The sequence below is a fragment of the Mycteria americana genome, chromosome 2 (assembly GCF_035582795.1).
Source record: "Mycteria americana isolate JAX WOST 10 ecotype Jacksonville Zoo and Gardens chromosome 2, USCA_MyAme_1.0, whole genome shotgun sequence".
Lineage (NCBI taxonomy): Eukaryota > Metazoa > Chordata > Aves > Ciconiiformes > Ciconiidae > Mycteria > Mycteria americana.
In genome coordinates this window covers 9,319,963-9,344,102 of record NC_134366.1, presented here as the reverse complement: position 1 = coordinate 9,344,102, position 24,140 = coordinate 9,319,963, and the positions used below count along the sequence as shown (strand labels likewise).

Below are 24,140 nucleotides of genomic sequence, written 5' to 3'. Positions count from 1 at the left end.
CTTGTGCTGCAACCACATCAGAGGGCAGAAAAATCTTGATTTGTAAAATGATTCCAAAATGTGGTTTTAGACCTCTCCATACTGGATAGGCTGAACCTTGCTAAATTGTGCTCTGGACTCTGCAGTGTTAAAAAGTGATTAAAACCAAGGTCAGGACAACCTGCCATGAAGCAGAGCCAGATGATTTGACGAAACTTGGCAGTGAAAGTCTTTGCCGACTCCAACAAAAATCTGGAAAATAAAATAAATGTAGAATAATAAAGGGACTTTTCAATACTCAGAATAAATCTAATAAGTGGAAACAGCAAGGAATGCTCCCTAAGTGTTCCCATGTCTAGGTGGTGCTTCCATACTCCACCAAGAGGAAGGAAAGAAAATAATTACATTCTCAAGAAACAGTTTAAGGAGCTAAGAAGTTTATAGCTACATGTTGCTTCTAGAAAGAATGAACTTGCAGCACTTGTCTTTAAAACTCATAAATACACAGACAGAAAGAATTACATGTACAATGGTATGTGGAACTTGACTCAGATTATTACTAATTTTGTTGCATTGCTTCTTCATTAGTATCAATCACTCTCAAAGAAAATCCTTAAATTGCAACATTTTCCTACCCTGTGCTTTTGCACCACTTGTTCTCCGTTTAGGGACTGAACCAGAGTTTTATTTGGCAAGACCTAAGAGCTATAAATCCTATTTTTAATTATTTCCCAGGCCTATAGGCATCCTTCAGCACTGTAGGGCCAGGAGTGCACTTACAGAGCTGTTGTCATCGTGGCTGCTGGCTCAGAGGACATACCTGGGCAAAAGCAGATGTATACCCAGATAAATCGGTTTCCCATTGGTTCTTTAGTTATTTTATCAAGCACAGCTCAGTTACAACATACCATTTTGCTCTACAGCTACAAAATTGCCTGCTAGGAAAGGCAGAAATGACTTCATTCCTGTTACCCGTGATTACTGATCTACAGCATCTAGGGCTAAGCTACTGATAACCACAGTGCTACAGAGGACATCCAAATCAGGTGATAATATTTTAACATTTTTGTTAGAAGAGTCTATTTTCCTTTCTCCAAAGAGAGAGACAGCTTAAAAGTCATTTGACCTGGAAAATACTGACAGTAAAGACTTCCAGTCAGCTACAAACATAGGTTCCAGCAGAGATAATCTTCAAAAAGCTAGGATAAACTATAGTGATTTTATGGTATTTTGAATCAAAACAATCTTACTGGTTTTGGAAAAGAAGGAAGGACTTGAGACCTATAGAAGAAGATAGTGTTCCCTGTTCTAAGTTACGCTGTTGTCTCTTTTCAAAGTGAAAGCTGTTTTTCCCCAAATCGGTCAATGAATGAAAGGATAATACACAGTGCAGTGGCAAAGGCACCTCTCTATCACCAGCAACCATGCCGAGCATGAGACAATAGTTTTCTCTTAGCCCTCATTACAGTCCTCTCCCCTCTGTGTAACTACCAATTTTCTTTGTGCCATCCCTAAAAATGATTAATCCCTTCCTGATAATGCGTGATTATGGAGAATTTTAATTAGCAGGCTGGTAGGTATTCCATGAACAACACATCCTCCTATCATTTTCATCATGTATTAAGTGGCATTAATTGCAGTAATGTATGCATGTGCCAGAGGTCTTCCTCACTATTCCTCTTGTCTCAAAGCTAGAAGGCATTAACCCTTTGTGGGAAACCTCACACTTCCCCAAGTGCATTGAGCAGGCCAAGATCAGCTTATGGCTGAGGTCAGTTGATGGAGACCGACCAACTAATGTAAAGGATGCTACGATGCCGCTGTCGGCAGCAGCAGGGACTTGAACTCCAGGATCCAGAAAATCTTTGCCAGTTCTGTGTGTTCAAGCAAAAGCCTCAGTGACTTCACAGATTTTTTATGAGTGAAGATGCTGTAACCAAACCTGCTACAGAGTGGCAGAGTATTAGTTAGCCTGCAACAGAAATGGTTGCACATCCTTTTTTCCCCCCATGAACAACCTCATTAGGACTCAAGTTTTAATATTGCTGGCAGGTTACACTGGGGAGCGAGGGAAGGAGTCATGGAAGACAAGGTGCACCTATTTAAAATGGAAATACTAAAACACTACACAGCTGACTACAGTGGTAGTTGTTGATAAGGCTTCATCCTTCAGGGGAGAAGGAGCTATCACCTAAAAATGGGCTTTGGTGCTTTATTGTCTCAGTGTCATTCAGCCTTGCACCATACATGTCTGAGCCCCACTAAAGAAACAGGAATAAATTGCTTTCCACAGCCAAAACTTGTAATTTCTTACCTTTTTCTCTATGCAATTGAATTTTATATCCCATTCCAGATGAGAAAACCCTGTCCTCAATTAAATTTATGTATAAAGTAGCAAAACCCTTCTATCCAGATCTTCTTTCTGTTTATCTTAGAGGAAATCAGTGGCAGTGCCTGTGCTGGTTTATGAAACAGAAGCGTAAGCCCATATTTTATCATGAAAATGACAGTAGGAGTGACCTTGCTGCAGCCCATATTGCTTTTTCGACAGTGTCTAGAGGAGATAATCTAACAGCAGTCTGCAAAGCATCATGTTTCCTTAGATCCTGCTACAGTAATTCAATCATGAGCATATAAAATTAGATGAAAAAGAAGGTAACTAGCCTTCTGGGACTGAGTGATTGCAATAAATGTTGCCTCCTGACAGTAAGCATTACATTGTCCTCTTGAAAGAGAGGTTACCTTTTATTATAGCATACTTCTCTCATTTCAGTCTGTGCCAGGTAGCACTGCTGTTAAGCATAGTCTGCAGGACAGCAAAAAATCCTTTAAGACAATTATATGCTGCCTCTAAGGTAGCAAAGCACTGAGTAGAAAATTCCAACTCTTGACGTTTGGGACCAAATGAGCAATGCTAGACCTTTCTTGTTTGTCTTTTTTTTTTTTTTTTTAAGATATCTGTTTTCCCTTTCCTTTGCCTTTCATTTAAGTATCACAGCGTACTTTATAAGCATGGGTTGCTTAATGAAATCTTACAAACCTTGCCATCCATTTTAGAATGGTAAAGCTGAGCCACAGTCATATCTGTGTCTCTAAAGTCAGCAAAGTTTGCAACTGAAGATCACAATGCAACTTAATAAAAGGAATAGAGTGAAACTGAGGTATGGTGGAGGTTAAATTGCTTTCAAGCCATAAATATTTGCCTATGCATTTGTCCTGTGGAAAGCTGAGAAAATACATTTTTTTTTTTTTAATTATTACAGGCTTGATCAGAGCAAAATCTTTTATGTTTAGCTACCTTTGAAGATACATATGGGTCTGACAAAGTCATACACCAGTTACTGCTACAAACACACACTTTTATAGGCGGTCACAGAGTATACAGCAAGACCTGAACTCTGGGTGCTTTTATACAACGTAGATGGAGGAGAAAGCACCAAACAGCAATAGGTACTGTCTGCCACTGTCTGGTCATTAACATCGACTGCAACTGTGATTTTTTGGGGAAGCAGAGGTGGGAACTCCTGGCAGAAGCCCTTGGACAGCAGACGTTGTAAGACAAACACTTGTCATAGAATCGTAGAAACAGACTCATAGAATCGTTTAGGTTGGAAAAGACCTTTAAGATCATCAAGTTCAACCATTAACCTGGCACTGCCAAGTCCACCACTAAACCATGTCCCTGAGCACGATATCTACACGTCTTTCAAATACGTCCAGGGATGGTGACTCAACCACTTCCCTGGGCGTGGAACACAACAGCTCTACCCTAGTTGTGTGACCAAAGTCTGAGGGGACGATTACTTTTATCCAGAAGTCTGCATTTCAGCCAGAACAGATGTTTCCACTGACCTGACCCACATCAGCTGTAACAGGACCCAAAGGGAGTTGTCTCTGCTGTAAATGTACCCATTGCAAATATCTGAAGTTAGATGGATCCTACACAAAGTGTGCTAAGAAGAAATGTTGTTCCTGTAAACTGCTTGAAAGCAAAGGAGTTGAAAGACCTCTCACTTTCAGTTAAGTAAATAAGGAATAACTCCACAAAATGTAATGGACTGATACTTTTATAAAATCATTGAAAATGGAAATCCTACCAAGTTCTCTGTATTTTCTCATGTATACATATTTTGCAAAGGTATCTGAATGGAGACATTGACATTAGGTCCATAGTTCAAGCTGTGCTGTATTTGTGCTACGCTGAGATTACAGTTTGAGAATTTAGTCCTATATAATGAAAATTCAGACAAAGATATATTCAGCAGATATAAGCAGATCTAACTCTAATGACCTTATAATGGAGGTATTGTTTACAGCAGCTGAGAATCTGGCCCACAGTTTGTTATGCAAAATCATTATCTTGTGTACTTGGATTAATGTACACAATAATAAAACCCATTAATCTCTTCAATTATCACTGCAGGTTTTTGTGAATGAGCTATAATGTAATACAAACATATCACCTCATAACTGTTGATAAGACCCTTAGAAACCTTAATCTTGTTATTCATAAATGCTTCTAATTATGGTAAAACAATTATCTTGGTGTAAGGGAAATGGACACTGTCTCTAGTAGGTATTGACAGCTTTTCTTGAAATGAAAACAACAAGAAAGAAATACAGGGCTTTTCTTGTAAAGAGACAAACTTCATAAACTTAATAACATTTACTACAGAACTGAATGTTTAGTGGAAAATTACATTTCTCTGCATATGTCTGCCATAATTATAGGTTCAGAGATTTACATGTAGTCCGTTGAGTTAATTAGTCTGTCGTACCATCAATACTATTTCACTGTACTGTATTTCAAGCTATTTTTTTAAGAATACCTATAAATGACCCCAAAATACAGTCTATCTTTCCTTGGGGCAGAACATGTTTTTACAAATGTCCATGTCCAGATGTTTTTCTTGGTATCACGTTAACCATTCTACTTCTCCACTTTATCTTGATTATCCTGGTTATTTCCCATTTTGCCATCTCAAATACTTCTTCTTTATCCTTGGTGTTCACCACAAACAGTGACTGGCACCAGTGAATATTTGCCAGTCAGAGAAGGGGCACTCCGTGCATTGCCAAACAGACTGCTGACGTTCAGCAGAGGAAGTACTTAAAGCTGCTGTACAACAGCTACTTTTTTTTTTTTATGTTTGTTCCTAAACAACACACGTTTGTTTGTTCCTGAGCTGTTGAAAATAAGGCATTTCTTGTTGGCTTGCTGCTTTGCAATAGTTGCTTTAAAGGGCCTGCAGCCATTTGAGCAGCTTCAGCCATAGCAGCAGATGACCAGTAAGAATAACGCGTGCCATGGGGGGCTGCGATCCTGTTCTGCGTGCATGCGTTGTATGTGCAATTTAGGAGAATTAAGCAGAATTCAATTACATAGGATTAAATGCTATGGAGTTCTGCATTTATTCTTAACAGAGCTGGAGAAAGCTGACTTTTACAACTCTTCTCCTGAAATGCCCTGTATCCTTAGCCCTTTGGATACTGTAAGGCAGATTTCTAGTGTTGAAAATGTCAGACCTATAGATTGCTCCAAGCAAAGGGAAATTGATGATGAACAAGCAGTGAAACACTAGATATTCTGTACTCACACTGTCCATTAGGTAGCTTTCTGCAAACTGCCTTTTCTTGGCAAACCACCTTTTCATTGTAAGTTATTTACTTTGAATCCCCCTGCTCACAGTACTGGTACAAGTGGATGCATTTGGAACTCAGTCCCAGTCACCCACAGCTAATCCCACCACGCTGGTTTCTCTCTCACAAACTTTCTGACGTTTTATCTCCTCTAGGTTTTGCTATTACTTTAACTTAAGGATGCTTGGAGCGGCTAAAGGAATCTATCTTCAATAGTCAGATATGCACAGAAAAAGGTTGCACACATCTGCTTTCTAGTTAAAAATAAAAATACACAAAAGAAAAAAATGTTAAGAATAAAGCTTTAAAAGCAAAGTGACCCAGATATTTATAGGCAGTCTTTCAAAGCTGCCCACAGGTACACAAGATATCTAAAGATATCAATGCCGGCTCTAAATCCTATCCTTAGGCACAACAACTGCAATAACAAAACCCAACATACCTTCACATGTCAGTAGGAAGTATTCCAGATTGTGACTGAAGGATGCACTGAAATAAGTACAGTTTTCAATCAGATCACAAGACAGACACCGCCTGTTGAAGTTTCCATTTGTGCTTGCGCTGAAAAAGTTAATACAAGTCCATGAAGGTCACTGAGCAAATGTTATCTGGAAGCAACATTACTTGAACCTTACTGTACTGTAGAATCAGAAAATAAATATAATGTGTCCAACATTAGTAAGAGACAAAGTATTTCCATTTGGTTGAGTTTAAATAGCAGTAATGGATTTTTTTTTTTGCCTGAATGGAGAATATATAAAAGGATACTGATGTCTTTTTTGCAAGGTCAGGTGGTTATGAAGGAAGGTATAGTTTTTGAAAGAAAACGATGGTTGCAATTCCACAAGAGGAAGTCATAATTCGATGAATGAAGGCATGAAACAATGCAGCGGTATTTCTACACCTACTTACATTATAACAGACAATAAAGAGCTGGAATTGCTTTCTTTAAGTTTCTTACTGGTTGCCTCACTGGTCCGATTTGCTAGCAGCTGCCTCAGAGGCCAAAGCCCTTTTTTTGGGTTTAAATAGTTGCTCTTACAACACCCAAGTGGAAAGAAAAGATTGTGTTTAGGGGTCTGTTTTTTGAAGAAGGTAATGTGGCCTGTCCATATGCTCAGAAGTGTTTTGTAAGAGTCTACTGTAAGTTGAAGAATGAATTACAGATTATTAGCAAATAATAAATAACATTTTGCACTGCTATAGCATTTTGAAACTTCAAAATGCTTCAAGAATATTAGCTAATAGATATGTCCAGTATTACTGTAAAGCAGATGAGTGTTTTTGCTACTATTTCAAGGTAGAAAGAGATGAGGCTGAACAACCTGTTTCAAGCCATAGAGACTGAACTGAGTAGGTCTTGAGTTGTTGTTTAGGCTCAAGTCATGTCTCTGGCTTAAATCCTGTTTACAAGCTACTAAATCAGACACAAAAAGGAAAACAAAAAACAAAACCCAGATCTTCATCTGATATAAGCTGTCAGAGCTCCAGTAGAGCTCTGTCAATGAACACATGCCAAGGATGCTGCTGAGCTGACACCCTTGGGCTGGGATTAGAGATGGTCAAACTACCCAATGCAGGAAATCAAATACCTGAAGTGAGGCCAAGACCACTGCATAATCAAAGTAAGGTCAAGGACATGGAGATTTTGGGCATCTCTTTCCCTGTTGCCTATGTGGGGAGGTGAGGTTAATGAGGCACCAGGGTGAGTTGCATGCCAAGACGAGCGAGGGGTGGGAAGCACTTTGACTCATGCCAGCAGCTCTTGAGCAGCTGTGCCTGGACTCAGCTTTTAAAATGAGATTTTATTCCCATTTCAATGGAAATGAATGGTCAATATAATTTTGATTGTTTTTTCTTCGAGAAAATAAACACTGAGCTGAGCTACTCTCAAAAAAACTGTGGAGTGCAATGAACAAGCATAGAGGTCTCAAAAGGAAAAAATAATTCAATTACAGGTAATTTAGTTTGCTCTAGTTTCCTTCCCACTGAGGAAAAAAAGGTATGACATCATGTTAGACAAGGAAAACGTACTGACTGTCTCTTATCAACTGATGCTATCACCAGCTCTGCCTTTCGTTGCACGTGCTGAGATGAGAGCAGAGAGATTGAGAAGAAAAATACGACAAATGGAATAATGATTCCAAAATGATTATTTAAAAGTTCAGGTTTCCTCCCCTTTGTAATCTGCTCCCACAATACTTCGCAATAGCTACACTACCAATAGCTTACTATACACCAGCCTTTTATTCATCATACAGAAACGGAGGATACTAAAGTCATCTGGAATTGCAGAAAAACATTTGCGAACATAACATATTGTTATTTCTTTTCAATTTCGTGAAGAGGTGAGGTGCTATCAAATTTCCATGAAAACTGCTATCTAGAAATATAAAAACAGTTTATACCATTACTTTAGGGAATTCTGAATTCTTTCAAGTGTTCAGCAGTTCTGTTGGAAAGTTTTGTGACAGTTTAGCAATCTTGAGACCAATTTAAAATTTTCAATAAAATGAGAAAATTGCTAAATGTAAAACATTTCAAAATGTCAAGCATTTTGTTCACCATTGTTATGCTGTTCTGTCTATTCCAGGGATACATTGCAAGATCTTGCAATGCCATTAAAGACAAACACATAAGAAACCGTTTCTATTGCAATCACTTATGTTATGATTCGCACAAGACTGAAAAAATAGGAAATTCTGTATGTGAAGTTAGTAAAGCACATACCTATATAAATGTCGCCTCCTTGGCAAATCTTCTGTGCTGTGGAAATAACTGGGAGGAAAAAAAAAATCAAAAGGCAATTGTATCATTAGAAGGGTGTTTACAAGTATCTCAAACAAAAACATCTTCATTTACATCACCATTTTCCTGGTCTTGTAAAGGCAAGGAAAATTTAAGCTGAATTAGAAAAACATACAGAGGGACACATCACTGCAGAGGCTCAAGCAAGTATGTCGTGGGCTACACGGCAGTTAAAACAAGGATGGAAATGTTTGGGTCCTAGACTGGTCATGTCAGCAGATCAAAAAGGATCAAGTGATGAAGTGAAAGACCTTACATTTTTACCTCGAGATTTATGGCTCAGAATTTCCTTTAAAAACCTTTCTTTTTTTCTCTAGAACCAGTTTTTACTTCTCTGACCACTTTTTATTCTTTGCCCAGATAGATAGCTAACCGGGGTCTGATGCAAAACCCACTGAAATGCCCTCTTTGAAAAAGGGAGTTGGACTTTCAGGAAGACAGAGTATGAAGCTGAAGACTACTTCATTGCCCTCGTTTTGTGCCGAGACCGTGGTGAACTCTTTCTGGCTAAGCAACGAAAGCCCTGTTGTGTGGAGACAGCTTCTGAGGGCCACAGTGAGGTAGTTTTCTTGACCTTGGATCAGCGGATGTGGCTAGAGGTGGCCAATCTCAGTCCAACAGGCAGGGTACAGATTGATCCCCCAGAAGCATTTCATGTGGATAATGACAGACTGCAGGAGCGACTGTAGCGTCTGTGTGGTGACTAATGCGTCAGGCAGGATGTTCAGCCCAGCTGATCGGCTTCCAATGAGCTGCACTTGCCTAGATGTACATTTTGATTGCACAAATTGGACGTGGTATTATCTGCTTGGCTGGACAGTTAAAATGCAAATAAGACTTTGGTGCTAGTTTGCTACTTAGCTCTGCCAAGTGGTAAAGTCCCTTATATTGTAGTGAAGTTATTGGTAATTGAGGGCATTCAAAACCTGGAAGGAGCATCGTGCTCTTAATGATCATTCAACATTTATCATATTCCAGAGTCTTTTTACTCAGCTTAAGAAACTGAGAGGTGAGAGCCTTGTATCTAGCTGAAACTTTGGCTGGAAAGGAATCTATATGGTATTCGATTCCAGAAAAACTTCCAAACATTTTCTTATGTAATTTCTTGAAATGTATTTTACAAAGTAAACATTTACAGAAGTTATTTTACAAGCATAAAGGGCAAGTATGAAGAAGGGTTTTTTTTGGTATTCTAACTAAATACTTTTTTCCTAATGCATTGATATTTTTGCAGGTCAATAAAGGAGTCTTTCTAAAACTGACTGTCTAGGTAGTCAATGAAAATAGACTTCAGATATCAGAAGTTGCAGCAGGGGAAATCACTCCTCTACACAAATGTATTTAATAGTCACAGAAACAAAGGTTTGATCTATACAGAGAAAACCAAAATAAGACAAGATATATGGAATGGTGTGAGACATTAAGCCAAAACAGTCGGCTTCTCCTGCTCTCTTATCGCCATCTCCTTATGCTCATACATTGCAGATGCATATACAACACCATTGTAACTAACCCCATAGTCCAGGGCTAAACAAGGGAAGCCTGATTTGTCAGACCGAAGTTTACTTACATTTTATGCTTCTTTTCATCGTATGCCAGTATCTTTGTCACATCCCAATCGCCAGATGTAATAGACTGTAAGTTATCACTGCTACTATTGGGCTGCCAAAAAGAAGAGAGAATTACGTTTTTTATTCTTAAAAGAAGATATCTGAGCAAAGCTTCTCTTCTGAAAAGGCAGCTTTTTGACTCCATTACCTATTAAAGATAAACTATGCACCTGCAATCTCCACCCTTCCCCCTGCTATTTCTGTGAGTCTGCAGGCATAGAAATAATACAGTCAGAATCATCTTAACCACAACCCCACTGAAGATAATGGGATGAATTCAGCACAGAACAGCTTCAAACACCTTCCTGTAATCCAGCGTGCCCACGAGCTTCTGATTAATCCTTTATGGCAGTGCAGGGATTTACTTATTTCTGTACAACTAAGAAGGCATTAAAAAACCAAAACAAAGCAATGATATTGTTTGGAAAGAGACAGTTGACTGACCTTTTTCTTCTCAGTATCTCATTTGGAAATTCATGTTATCTTATGCCCAATAAATCATCACTGAAGGTTTTCTTTTATGCACAAGACCCACATTCTACATTTGCACCTTCCAGTCTCACTGGTACAAGCACAGATACTACTTTTTATTGCTTTCTATTGCAGGTAAGACCCAAAGAAGTAGCAGCGAGTCACCTGTGATGACGACATGGCAATGTGGTAGAACTTCCCACGTCCTCCCTGGGGAATGGCTCGGACAAAGAAAAACTTCCGCCCGTCCTTGGAAAAAATAGGCTCTTCATTCTGTAAACAGCAAATTTAAGGGTTGTATTACCATTAATTTGTTGTATTTAAAATTGCTCAGTGCTTGCAAAACCCTGTGAAATTAATTCACAGTGAAATAGAGAGTCCTCTTTAACAGCCCCCTGGGGCAAACAAAAAGCCCACTGAAAACTAGAGGAAGTTTTGAAGGTTTTTGCTTCTTGCTCTCCAGAAAGCAGATACTTTTCAGCTGTGGGAAGACAGGGAGACAGGCAGCAAGGAGAGTTCCTTTGCTATAAAGTCAATTCCCATTTGCAAAGCAAAAAGTGCACTTACACAGCTGACTGCTCGGGGCAGTTGGAATAAAGCCTTTAGAAAAGGTTTGAACCTTGTTGGCACAAGTATGACAAACCCTGTTTACTCTGCTGGAAGAACTGATCTATTCCTGTCCTCAAGGAAACACAGCTAACAGCATCTAACGGCTGTCTTTTCCTACTCTCTTACAAATGCTTATTTCACTGAATTATTTACGAAGGGGAGGGGATCTTGCAAAACTGTCTTTGACACAGAGCTCCCAGGTGAACATGATGATTGACTTTTATTGGGTGACTAGAACTTTCAACCAGAGATAGAAGAGGCTCAGCAGAAGGAAATCAAACACCACATATGGCAAGCAAGCATTTCCTGGGAGGGTCTTTGTTTTCTTTTGGTACAGGAACCCCGAGGCACATGTGAAGTCTGCACTGCAGGAGATGGTTGAACAGCAGATTACAAGGGAAAGCAGCAGGATGGTCCATATGGCGTGGCACAGTAGCACTGTACCAAGGGAACTGGCTAGATGAAGGTCCTCTTCTCTGCATCTTAAAACAAGAGCTGAAACTCTGCTGAACCTCTCCTGTGATATCACGCTTTTTTGGAGACCGGCTGAGCCCTGCCTGCCCTGGGCCACCTTCATGGATCCTTCTTCTTCAAGGGCAGTCAACAGGGAGACTTGCTCAGCCTCTTCTGGGCCCTCCTTTGGTTCAGTGTTTATCAAACACCCTGGCTTTCTGCTTGGCACATGCCAAGATACCACACTGAACCAGCAAGAACTTGATTCTACAGGGAGACTTATGGCTAATGCAAACACCTACAGCAAAGAAATAAACATTTTTATTTCTCATAAGCTAACACATTATTCTTACTGTATGTTCCTTTGATCCCAGTTCTTTACTGATTAAGTCTTTTCTACTATTTATGAGATTTATCAACACTGTACTAGGTGTTCAAACTGTTTGGTTTTCCTATTATTTTCCCCTGCTTAGGTTTCAGTATATTTTAAAACTTGCCCATTTACAGCTTGTTGCAGCTCTATGAAATAATGGTTTCATTTGTCGCTGACATTGTTCTGAAACTTGAAACATGAAACTCTATATTATTTCCAAATGTCTTTTGTGACAGGAGAAAACTCATTGAAAATCAACTATGATAACTTGGGCAAACCTTCTGCTTGACAGGTTTTCCTTTACTGAGGTAAATAGCAATGAGTTCACCCTGCATTTCTCTATCCATGCCTACTGCATTATATATTCCAGCAATATGTCTCTGCCAGGGAGAGCAGGCATTGTGCAGATTAGTTTGAGATTCATTCAGAATTACAGGGGAAGGAGGTACACGGCACGGGTGACAGATGCGAGGCTTTAGCACTCGGCTGATGTTATGAGACAGCCTGTTTGCATGTTCCTGTTGCTGGAAAGACAACACATTAATACAACCAGAACTTTGGTTAAAACCTTGACAGAGATGGTGACTTATCCCGGATGGCAAGTGGGGGGAGACGTCACGCTGAAAGGCTTTTGGAGCAGGATTTTATACTGTGGAGAGCTACACTGGGCATGTAATTAAAATATCCTGCATGTGATAACAAACAGTTTGAGCCTTTGGCTGACTATTATTGACTGAATCCCACAACACTACAACAGAAGAGCCCTCCTTGAAAATAACAGGAGATCAGTTTAACACTGGTAAAAGAAAATACTTTTCCTATGCAGCAGGTAGGGAATTTCTGGAAGTTTTTGCCACAGGAGGCTTATGGAAGCAGCTGGTATCAAAAGTCACAAAAAAGGATTGAACAAACTCATGATTCATTAACAGATCCTAAAGGGAATACACATTGATATAGTCTCAAATGTCTGTAATCTTTCTATTGTAGATGGTGGTGAAATATGAGAGGACTGGACTGCGGAAAGCAGCCAGCTCACACACTGTCCTTAAATACCATCAGCTGCTGTGCCTGCTAAAGACAGAATGACAGAGCAGAGGAAGCAGCGGTGAGACTCAGTTGGGCACTTCTTAAGTCCTTATGGCTGCTCTTGTCTTTTTGCTCAGCTAGATCTCTGTATTTAGATGAATTCTACCCAAACAGTTAAGTCCAGTTTCCAGAAATTCTCTGCTTTGTGCAGATGAAGAACAAAGCTGTCCTCATGTCAGCTACACATAGCAGTAGCTCAGTGCTCTCAGACTCAGGTATAAGGGGAAAAAAAAATAAGGTAACTCTTGTATGGTTCCACAGCATCTTAAATTGAAGCTTAAATCTGACTAAGGAAGTGTGGGTCCCTGATCCCATTTGCCTTTCTGGGACCTCTGTGTACAGACAGTGGCCTGGTTCAGGAGGCAGATCTACTCAGAGCTGCTCACCTGCGATGGGTGATTGTCCCCAGGGTGGAGAAGGAAAGAAATAGGTGGTTGGAACTGAGGACTACCCAGTCAACCTCAGAGCTGAAGGAATAATCACTAAACAAAGGATGACCCTGTGGCTGGAGAAGGAATTGGTGGGACTAACCAACCTGCATCACTATCAGTAAAAGAAAGAGACAGTGACTCTATTTCCAGCAACCTGTTTATTGCTGTGTATCAAAATGATACCACCAAAGACTTCAGCTTTGTTGGAAGAGATAAGGTGATGGGAGGCTGTTGGAGGGTACTGTGACTCCTGGAGGGATCAGTGCTGGAGTTCAGAGTTGCGCAACACAGGTCAGTGTATCTGCAAATGGTCAGGAGAAGAAGAAACCAAGGAGTGCCTCAAAGGCTTATCCCAAGTTTGGCAGAATCAGGATGAATGAGGGGACAATGCTAAATGCAGTCTGAGCTTCTGTAGGTCTTAGAGAGGGGCATGAATTCCTGGAGTAAGGAAAAACAATTAAAAAAAAAAAAAGTAGTGTGTATTCATTTGTGTTTGGAGAGGGGTCAGTGAGCATCACTGGATCTGCAGCCACCTGAGGAAGACTCCTCCAGTGAAAGAAGGAAAGGCAAGGTGCATGCAGGATGGTGGGGAGTACGCAAGTGTCTCTGACCTTGAGGATCTGCATGATCAAATGTAGACTGGGACAAACATTTGAAAGAGAAATTACCCACTTTATGGTGGGTTGGAGCGTGTGAAAGCCACATGGACCCATAAGTACAGCACCACGAAAACCACCCACACATTAACATGGGTCAAATGCTTATCATATTGCAGCACCACAGGCTGCAGCTCCAACCTGGTCTGTCTGTGCTGTCATGGTTCAACACACTCCCTGCCTCCTGCTCTTCTAGAGTACAGTGCTTCATACGCTTTTGGCTGGACTCCACGTATATCCTCACAGAAATCAGTGGGAAAACAGATTCTTTGAAATTTGGTTTTATTACTGACTGAGGATTACACTTCCATGAGAATTATGTTTTTCTGGTTCATCCTTGAGTTTTAAACAGGAAACCAATTAATCTGAATAACCCAATCCCTCTCTAATCTCTCCTCTGATGCCTTTTCCTTTCCTCAGCAGAGCCTTCTGCCCTCTCTCTCTGATCCACCTTTGCTCAGATCCCAAAATTAATGATTTTGCTCTGTAGTATTTATTCTTTCAGGGAAAGATCCCAATACTTTAAGTGTCACAGGGCAATAGCTCTGATAAAGAGATAGGTGTGACATAAATCCTTTTCACTCTTTGCATTTTGGTAAAAAGTTCATTGCAATCCAACAAAGTATTATAAATGTCCATCAGCATTACTGTGGCAATGAAGTCACCCCCTCCTTTGGGTGCAGGGAGAAGATCTCTTTCCATTCCCTGCCACACTCAGCCCCTGGGTCAATGCTGAGCTTCATCCTCCATCCCTGTCCCCATGCTCATGTGTGGTTGGGTGCACCACACCAATGGCCATCTCTGAAGCCAGGGCATGTGCCACCAAAATACAGGGTCATCAACTGGAGAGAAGAGGAGAGGAGCCCATGCCTCTGGGTATCAATCCCCTCCACTGGATGAAATCAGGACTCTTCATTTAAGTGCCAAAGACTGTTTGTAACCAGAAGCTGCTTTGTTAGCTCTGGCAGATGAATTTGGGTATTTTAATTATGGGGCTTTGGGTCCTATTTCTGCTGCATCCTTTGTCTTTAGGGCAACATCAGGTCAGTTATGGGCTTCTTACATGACAAAAGGGCTTTACAGGGTGAAAGAGTCAGTCCTGTTTGTAAGGTTCTCTGAGCATTGTTTTTATTTAAAAGAATCTCATTTCATACTGCCTATTAACTACATATAAGAGAATCATTACTGGGTTATCATGCTGTCATTTTTAAGACAAAGGAGTTGTAAAAGAAAAATGGTGTGAGGTTTTCAACATCTCAACCTTTTGACAGAGCAGAAGTCTTTATTTTCCGACTGAGGTGGTCTGAAACACTAGGGAAATAGGAGGACTGGAAAGAAAAAGTCAACCCAAAGGAACTGTTATCAGGGGAGGCCAGCCAGCCCATGCAGGCAGTTTTGGAGGTTATATGTCTCTAAACAATTTTCTGGTAATCTCTTGGTCCTGCCGACGTCAATGTCAAAGCCCACAGCCTTTGCTGTAGTTGGAATTGCACCCTGGTTTATAATTAAATTTGTTCAGGCCCCATTCACAATTAAACAAATAAGCCAATTAAAATGCCAGTAAAGTTTATCTTCAGCAGGTGCTCCGAAATGGTCTTATTTCTCCCTTGCTGACTCATTGTCTGTATATGACCATCACCAGCACTATTGGGAAATGGCTTCTTCACAAAAATTGAAACAAAATTGTTTACAGCTATAATTACTGTTTCAAAGAATTTGTATATTCAAGCAAAAGTATGAGTAAAGTTCAGTCTGGCTTTTATGCTCAGAAATGCACAAGCAAATATATAAATAAAATATATAAATAAATAAAAACTTCCAAAATCCCTGGGCAGCTTCAGTGAATATGTGCCTGTTCTTATTTGTGCAAAAGGTTTGAAAATTCTGGTCGTACCAACTGACAAGGACTGAGAGACACTTTCTAGCAAAACCTGTATAAATACTGTATATTTCTCACTATACTTTGAGTAATTTTTCCTATTTTTCAGCTACACAGACAATCACACCAGTATTTGTCTTTGCCTGTATTGGAGAGAGGCTCTCCAAAGTTTTTGAACTTGAAAAAAATTAATTCATGAGCCCAGAAGGGAACACAAGATCATTTACTATGACCTTCCATACACAGACTATTAAGTCTTACTGAGATACTACTACAACAACAAAATTCAAATTCATGGGTCGTATGCCCTATCTCAGAACTCCCAGTATTTCAGACAGCTGAAAAAAGTCATCCCTGTCATCCTTGGAGACTCCCTCATGTCCCTGGTGAGTATCTTCTGATATTGATGTTTTTCTCTCCTTGTCTCCTGCTCCCAGCCTAATGTGAAGTCTGCCCCTATTCCAAGAAGATCAGATGTACTTAAACTCCCAAGAAAAAGGTAAAGCTCTTGTATGGTTTTCGAACCAGGTGTATGGAGTACTTTGAAGGAGTATTTTAAAGAATTAGGCAAGCAGTTACATTCCTCGGTCCTATTGATTTAAAATTGGGGTACTTCTTGAAAGGAGGTCTGGTCAATGAGCATACAGAACAAGCTGGCCAACCAGGCAGTGGGTGTCTTCTTCAGGGTGGGATGAATCATGCTTAGGGTCCATTGACTGTGTGACCACACTGCTCACCATACTGGCTGACTACAGCGGGGAATTGGGCACCTGGCTCATATGCGTACACCTATATTAAAATGTCTCAATCAAGGAGTCTTCATCTTGAGCTGAGTCACACCCCCCAGCTCCTTCAGTGGCTGCCTAATGTGCAGTTCATCTCCTCCTTAAAGAGGTCAGGGGACTTGCACTAGCATTTAACATTTTCACATCATTCTCATAGTCAGACACACATGGCATGCAAATAACTTTCCAGCAATCTGGAGTAATGTGTCATAGAGTAAAAGGTAAATATAGAAAACACAATTATCCTAGTAATCATATATTCAGTCAAAACTAGAATTTTAAGTAATTTTGTTGTCAGAAATACAGGCAAAAGAGCTCTGTAATTCCTCAGACTCTTACAAAAGCTTTTGAAGAGTAGTATCAAATGTCTCCAAAGTCCATAGCAAATGCTATCTCAGTTTAGTACTGAGATGCCTGACTCATTTGGCTGTAATGAACGTCCGTCTCTAACCTCAAACTATGTATATGATGTTTGGAGATGCAGTAAAACAAACTATATTTCCCTGGAGCAGGATTGTTAGAGACTGACAGATCATTTGCTACAGTTATTCAGGGCAAAGCACCATCTTTTAATGCCTGTCCATGTAGTAGCTAAATGACTAAAGAACCACAGCAGCGTAAAATCACAAGTTCTACTATACTATGTTAATGGAGGTCCCAGTAAATAGCAGTGAAAGGATTAAAACTATAAATATATGAATCCTTTGAAGTACTTTTTTTTTTTAAGATACAAAATATGGACAATTTAATTTTCTCTTGACTTGGCTTGCCTTTGAAGCTTTTGTTTTCTACTCAAGCCAACACTGCCCTTATGAATCTAAGCAGCATTTTTACTCTATACCTGAGTATACCAGCAAAAGATTATTTGAAATGCTTGGAGCACAAAACCTATTTCCTCTGTAAAATCAATTTTTATCTGGATCAGACATAGCCCCGTTGCTGTAGTACAGCCACTGGAACAGAAGAGATCATTGTTCTTGCTGTGAACTGATGTAATGCAGTTTCTACAGGTTCTTGGATCCTCTGAACAAGCTGTGACAAAAATGTGAAATGCTTTAAATCTGGACTTGGAAAAATATAGTGCAAGATCTTTATCTGACATGCTACTCCCTGTCTGGCTTTCATATATCCCATGAAAAACAGTTCAGTGTTGTGGCTGAATTGGTATCAGCAGCTTCTCTGTAAAAACCAGCTTAATCAAATCTGAGGTCACTTCACAAACTGACTGCTGCGGAAATGTTATAAATGATCTTCCAGAGATTTAAGTGCCAGAAATCTAGAGGTTTTATATAGACATACGTTGAAAAAAACCCCGTTTTCTGGGGGGGAAAAAAAAAAGGAATTAAAAAAAAGAAAAAAGAAAAATCTCATAACTCAAAACTTCTTGGGGGTTTAAATTTTCTATCCTATTTTCTATTTCTATTTTTTTTCAGGGTTTATTTTTATCTTTGTTTTATTTCATTTTGGGGGATGGAAGCACATAGCTGTACAAAGTAATAGTGTTACGCACAAGTTACCGTGTCAGAAGAATTACGTGACACAGTTGTCTGTTAAAACGGGACATTAAATGGCATCAGGTAGTTTCTCCCCCTTCTGTGCTCCATGTAAGCTCTTATTGTTTTAATTGCCCCATTGATAGTTTAATTTTTTTTTCACCTTTCTTACATGTGCAAATAGCTGCAGAGTAACATAGATGATTTTGTCAAATTTAGCTTAAATGACTTAAAAGTCCTATCTGCATAATTTTGTCTCCGAATGGACACAGGCCCTTTTAATAAAATGACCTTTGATCTTCCCTTTTCAACAGTGGACTTCTTTCCTGTCTAGAATACCAGAAAACAACCCCTGTACTGCTTAAAATCATCATCGGTCTCAAAACAGGGTATGAAGGACTACCTCTGAGGCTGATGACTCACACAGATACCGTCAGTGGGTGAATTTCCACCAGCATCAGCTTTTTATCCCTTTTAAATCCAAGTAAATTGCAGGCTATGAACTGTGGGACCTACCAGACAAGGTGGCATCTTCAATAAGAAGAACTTGTTTATTACTGGGAAACTGTTTTCTATAATACAGAATCACAGAATCACAGAATCACAGAATCGTATAGGTTGGAAAAGACCTTTAAGATCATTGAGTCCAACCGTAAACCTAACACTGCCAAGACCACCCCTACACCATGTCCCTAAGCACCTCATCCAAACGTCCTTTAAATACCTCCAGGGATGGTGACTCAACCACTTCCCTGGGCAGCCTGTTCCAAGGCTTGATAACCCTTTCAGTGAAGTAAAATTTCCTAATATCCAGTCTAAACCTCCCCTGGTGCAACTTGAGGCCATTTCCTCTTGTCCTATCACTTGTTACCTGGGAGAAGAGACCGACCCCCACCTCTCTACAGCCTCCTTTCAGGCAGTTGTAGAGAGCGATAAGGTCTCCCCTCAGCCTCCTTTTCTCCAGGCTAAACAGTCCCAGCTCCCTCAGCCGCTCCTCATAAGACTTCTGCTCCAGACCCTTCACCAGCTTCGTTGTCCTTCTCTGGACACGCTCCAGCCCCTCAATGTCTCTCTTGTAGTGAGGGGCCCAAAACTGAACACAGTATTCGAGGTGCGGCCTCACCAGTGCCAAGTACAGGGGCACAATCACTTCCCTAGTCCTGCTGGCCACGCTATTTCTGATACAAGCCAGGATGCCATTGGCTTTCTTGGCCACCTGGGCACACTGCTGGCTCATATTCAGGCGGCTGTCAACCAACACCCCCAGGTCCTTTTCTACCAGGCAGCTTTCCAGCCACTCTTCCCCAAGCCTGTAGCGTTGCATGGGGTTGTTGTGGCCCAAGCACAGGACCTTGCACTTGGCCTTGTTAAACTTCATACAATTGACCTCGGCCCATCAATCCGGCCATACAAACCATGCCATCTTCCAAGTATCTTTCTGAGGTTTAAAAATAATTTTTTCTCTTTGGGGGAAAAACAATGAAACAAAAGCCTACCAAAAACTTGACCACAAAGAGAAGATCACTGTTACCTGTCTGTGCAGCCAGCCTTCACTTTCATCCTCATGTTTCTAAAAGAAAACAAGACCATTAAATACCATACTTCACATGTATTACATTTTGCTTATCAGTGCAGGAAGCAGTTGGACTGAATCTGAAAAGTTGTTCAGAAGCACAAAGAAGCTGCTTAAATATGTGCTTCAGGAGTATAATCCAGTGACTGCTCTCCTTGACTTTCCTCTCTGATGAATAAGCATGCACTTATTCAAGAAAACATTTTACTCATACAGACAAACCACATAAATCCACGAGGTGTATTATCCCCCAAAGAAATAAAGCATGTTAAGAAATAAATAAAGGTTGAAATAAAAGTTGTTAAGAAAAGACTACCCTGTGCTCTATCAGTATTGCACCATTTTTTCAAGAGAGAGATATATCAGAACACTTTTCTACTATGGAAACACCTATGCCAGTTTAAAAGATGGTATCTGCTAATACTTACACAGGTTATATCAATATGCCGTTTATATTAGTGTCTCTATAGAAGGGATTAATTACAATTAAAATGTGGGTAGATAAGCATGAGCCATTTTAAATGCCATTAAATATATATAATGCTATTAAAGTAGAATGTTGCAAAGATATTCAGGTTACAAACTGTTGATGTGTGTGTGTACTTGTGCACGTATAGTTATTTCAAGACAAATAATCACTCTCTTACACACACACACGGAGTGTTCCTGGCTTTCTAGAAGGTGTAAAAAAAAAAAAGTAAATATTGCAAACATTGTTTATATTCTGTGTCTGCCTACATAAATGTGTGCCAGATGACTTGTGACCAGGTAAAATAATTGAAATACTTTCTCCTTGTGTGAGTTATGAAAACCGATGGCACGCGTGCGTTTGGCTCATCTCTCCCACCTTTGTGCAGACTCCTGTGGTGGCATCGCACAGCGTCAGGATAGACACGTTCTGGGCCCTGTTCAGCCAGTTTACTGCCACCTTGGTGCTGGTTGCCCATTTCACCATGGTTATGTAGTAGTCCCTGCAAACAGAGACATACATAAAATAAATCACAATACTGACATCCTAATGAATTGCCACATGGCAGAGCAGTCGGAGGCTGCTGCGGGCAAATGGTCCAGGAGAGATCTCTGGTTATTAAGAACGCTGCCTCTTGATGTCTCTAGGCTTCCTTATGTATGGATTTCAACCCCCCAAAATGACATTTTTAGGGCTGTGCGGGTGTTTTATCTGCCACTTCTGAAAGTCATTTTCAAAGAAGAGATGAATGCAGAGATAAAGAATCTTTCAAGCTATTCAGTCTTCCAAGAAGGACTGAAATGCCTGGAGCTACAAATTTATGCACAGGTGGAAAAGAAATTGCAAACAATTTCCATTCTGAGCACACAAACCGGCTGACTCAGACCCATCACTGCCAATGGTTGGATTCTTTATGCTTATGAAGAGTTAATGGCCTCTAAATATGCCTACTATACACCAAAATATCCACGAGTGTTGCATTAGAAGGAAAATAGCAAGAAGGATATAGTTTAGAGAGACACAGGGTTTCTGTAAAGCAGATGCAGCTGGTTGCCATAAAGACGTCAGCAGAGATGTGAGAGTTTGCATTGGCAAAACCGCCACCCCACGCTCCCTGTACCGTCCTCTACTGCTGGGCACATTCGGGTTGTGATAATACTTGGAGTAAATCACCAGCGTGGGCTGCACAGTCCTGTAATCAATATCTTTAGGAAAAGTCCCGTGCAAGAGTGAGCAATGGAACCACCTAGGCTGGGCTGGGCTGGAAAATACAGGGTCACAAATAAATACACCGATGGTCGCCTTCTCAGAGCCAGTCTCCGGTGGTACTTACAGATGTCCACCTCTGCAGCAATTCAGGGCTTCACCACTTTATCTGTAGGGTAAAACTCTGGCTGAGCTGACAAAGCTGGTGATGTTATAACACACTGCTGGGCTATGTGGGCCAAAGACATCCTTAAATCATAATATGACTTTTCACAGCATACAGTCTATAAAAAATTTATTAGTTCATTTGTTTGCCATAAAATATGTATAAGGAATTGTTGCTCTCATTGGAATTAATGTGCTGTGTCACTGGAGAGTACTTTGTGTTCTGGCAAGCGTTCCTGCATGTACTGAAGAGAAAGGGCAAATGCAACAAAGGCCCGTTTGTCTAGCAAAATAACAAGCTGGACATTAATTTTGTAGTTTTCAGTAATATTTAGTGCATGAATTTGGCTGGGGAAAAATAACAAAAGACCTTAATGATTGCATCCACTGCACTGGAAGGAAGGATACTTCCAGGTGAGACAACAGCAGTCTGAAAATTCAGTGCCTGAAATAAAATTGTAATTTTACTCTTATCAGCAACAGCATAGACCCTAAGAGGAAAAAAATAAGAAGGCAAAATTAAACTGTATAACCTCCTCTTCTTTCTCTCCAAAATTAACTGAGCAGATTCAGTTTCCCCAGAAAAGGAATGTGAATTTAGTACATATTTTGGCTTGGAGCATTTTTTCCATAAATCCAATTTAAAGTTTGAAGGCTATATATTCAATTTTTACATCCCTCTCTTTGTTTGAACACAGGAGCCACAGTTCTTTCTCAGGAACTTTTAATTATTATTTTAGGTCAAACATTATCTTCCCTACCACCCTGGAGATGACATGGAGTCTCAATTTCTCTCTGAAGCCTCTCCCAGCCATCAAGCCCACAGATACCCCAGACAGCAGACAACTGCAGATACTTGTATAGTTATTATTCTAGTCTCAGAGTAGTGTGGAGTCTTTAATTTACTTCACTTCACATCTCTTCTGCAGGACAACCAAGTTTTATGTTTCCCATTTTGCAGAGGAAAATGAAACAATAAGGTGTGATTAATCTCAGTTAATGTTAAACATCTGCAGCTCTGGCAGCTGCACTGGTGGAGCAGCCAGCGGAGAGAAACAGGGAGTCAGTGCATTTCCTAAGCCCTCTTTGCCTGACCTCTCCCAGCTTTTATACGGAGCTGATTTAAGGAGAACCTATTTCTTCCCATTGAACGAAATCTAGACCAGCAGGTACCCGACCACTTCATTTGCAGACATCCACATCAGAGCAGGTTACACCCTCCCAAAGGAAAGGAGTAACTTGTCTGAGCCCCTTCAGGAAGGGTACAGTTATGCTGAGCTTTGCAATGTATTTCCCCATCCCAGTAAAGACATTGGTGGTCGGGTTTGCAGTCATCTGAAACTGGTTATTGTGCAGTGCCCTTATTCCTACCCTAACTTTACTTGGCTGCTTTCTGGAGGTAGGAGTCTAAAATATGAGGTACGAATCTACTATATGAATACTTAAAGTATGACAACAGTAATAAAGCCATAAACACCACAAAAAATAGACAATGATATATTATGTGGCCAAGTGACGGGCAGCAGCCCAGCTCATGGTCCCTGGGGCACAGCCGGCTCCAGACTCCAATCCAGACTCGAGTCATCTGAGTTTCTCCATTATTTATTTGTCCATGACCTATGCAAGGACCAGTGATGATTTCTGCACTCAGGAGAGATAACATGTTTCTTTAATTTGCCACCTAGAATGCAAATATGATGTGAGAAATAAGTTGGATCATGGTCCAGTTCTGATGACCTGCTGATGTAACTCTTGGGGTCCAATGGTTTTCACCAAAATGAAAAATGCCTGTCAGGCATTAATTGTTACAATACCTTTTTTTCCCCTGCAATTTCCACCCCTTCCCTTCACTTTCTTTTTCTCACAGAAAAGCATGGCATTGGAGAAAATTTGGCAAAAATACTCAGAATGAAAGATTTTTAAAAGGAAAAATTATCAAAATTGTACATGTTCCCCCAAAAAATATTTTCCCATCTTCAGCTTTGCTTTTTTTTTTTTTTTGGTACTGAAAAATATCCCAGTTCTGTGGAAAATTTCTGACTTCCTTTAATGCTGAAAGAAAAAAGACGCTGGCATATCTCCACTTTATTCTCAGCTTTATTAATTGTACTAAACCACTTTGCTCCAGATAAAAAGAACACCAAGAAGTACTGCTCTGTCCATATATCATCTGCGTGAACAGATTGAGCACATTGAAATGCTTCAGATAGGACTGCTCTGCTTGAAGATCCTTATCACCAGCTTCCCCTGCTTCTCTGAAACTCCCTTCTGTAACTAACTGTACGGTACATCCCTCTTGTCTATTTTAATGAAATGTTATCACACTAATCCTCTCATTTCAGAAAACATATGCATAATGAAAACGCACCCCTATTGCTCTAGCAGCACTACTTATATCATGCCCTAGGGATGGAAATTGCAATGATTTTGATGAAATATACAGAGACTAATTAA

At 40.2% G+C, this 24,140-nt stretch overlaps 1 protein-coding gene across 1 annotated transcript in view; it reads right to left on the bottom strand.

Moving 5' to 3' along the window:
- DPP6 (dipeptidyl peptidase like 6) overlaps window positions 1–24,140 on the bottom strand; it is a 429,771-nt gene that overhangs the window by 30,733 nt on the left and 374,898 nt on the right. The window contains exons 11-16 of the mRNA XM_075495503.1: window positions 20,694–20,817; window positions 19,805–19,843; window positions 10,674–10,781; window positions 9,998–10,089; window positions 8,350–8,397; window positions 6,062–6,180 (exon numbers count right to left, since the gene is read on the bottom strand). Coding sequence (XP_075351618.1) covers window positions 6,062–6,180; window positions 8,350–8,397; window positions 9,998–10,089; window positions 10,674–10,781; window positions 19,805–19,843; window positions 20,694–20,817 — 530 coding nt within the window. The remainder of the gene's footprint in view (window positions 1–6,061; window positions 6,181–8,349; window positions 8,398–9,997; window positions 10,090–10,673; window positions 10,782–19,804; window positions 19,844–20,693; window positions 20,818–24,140) is intronic.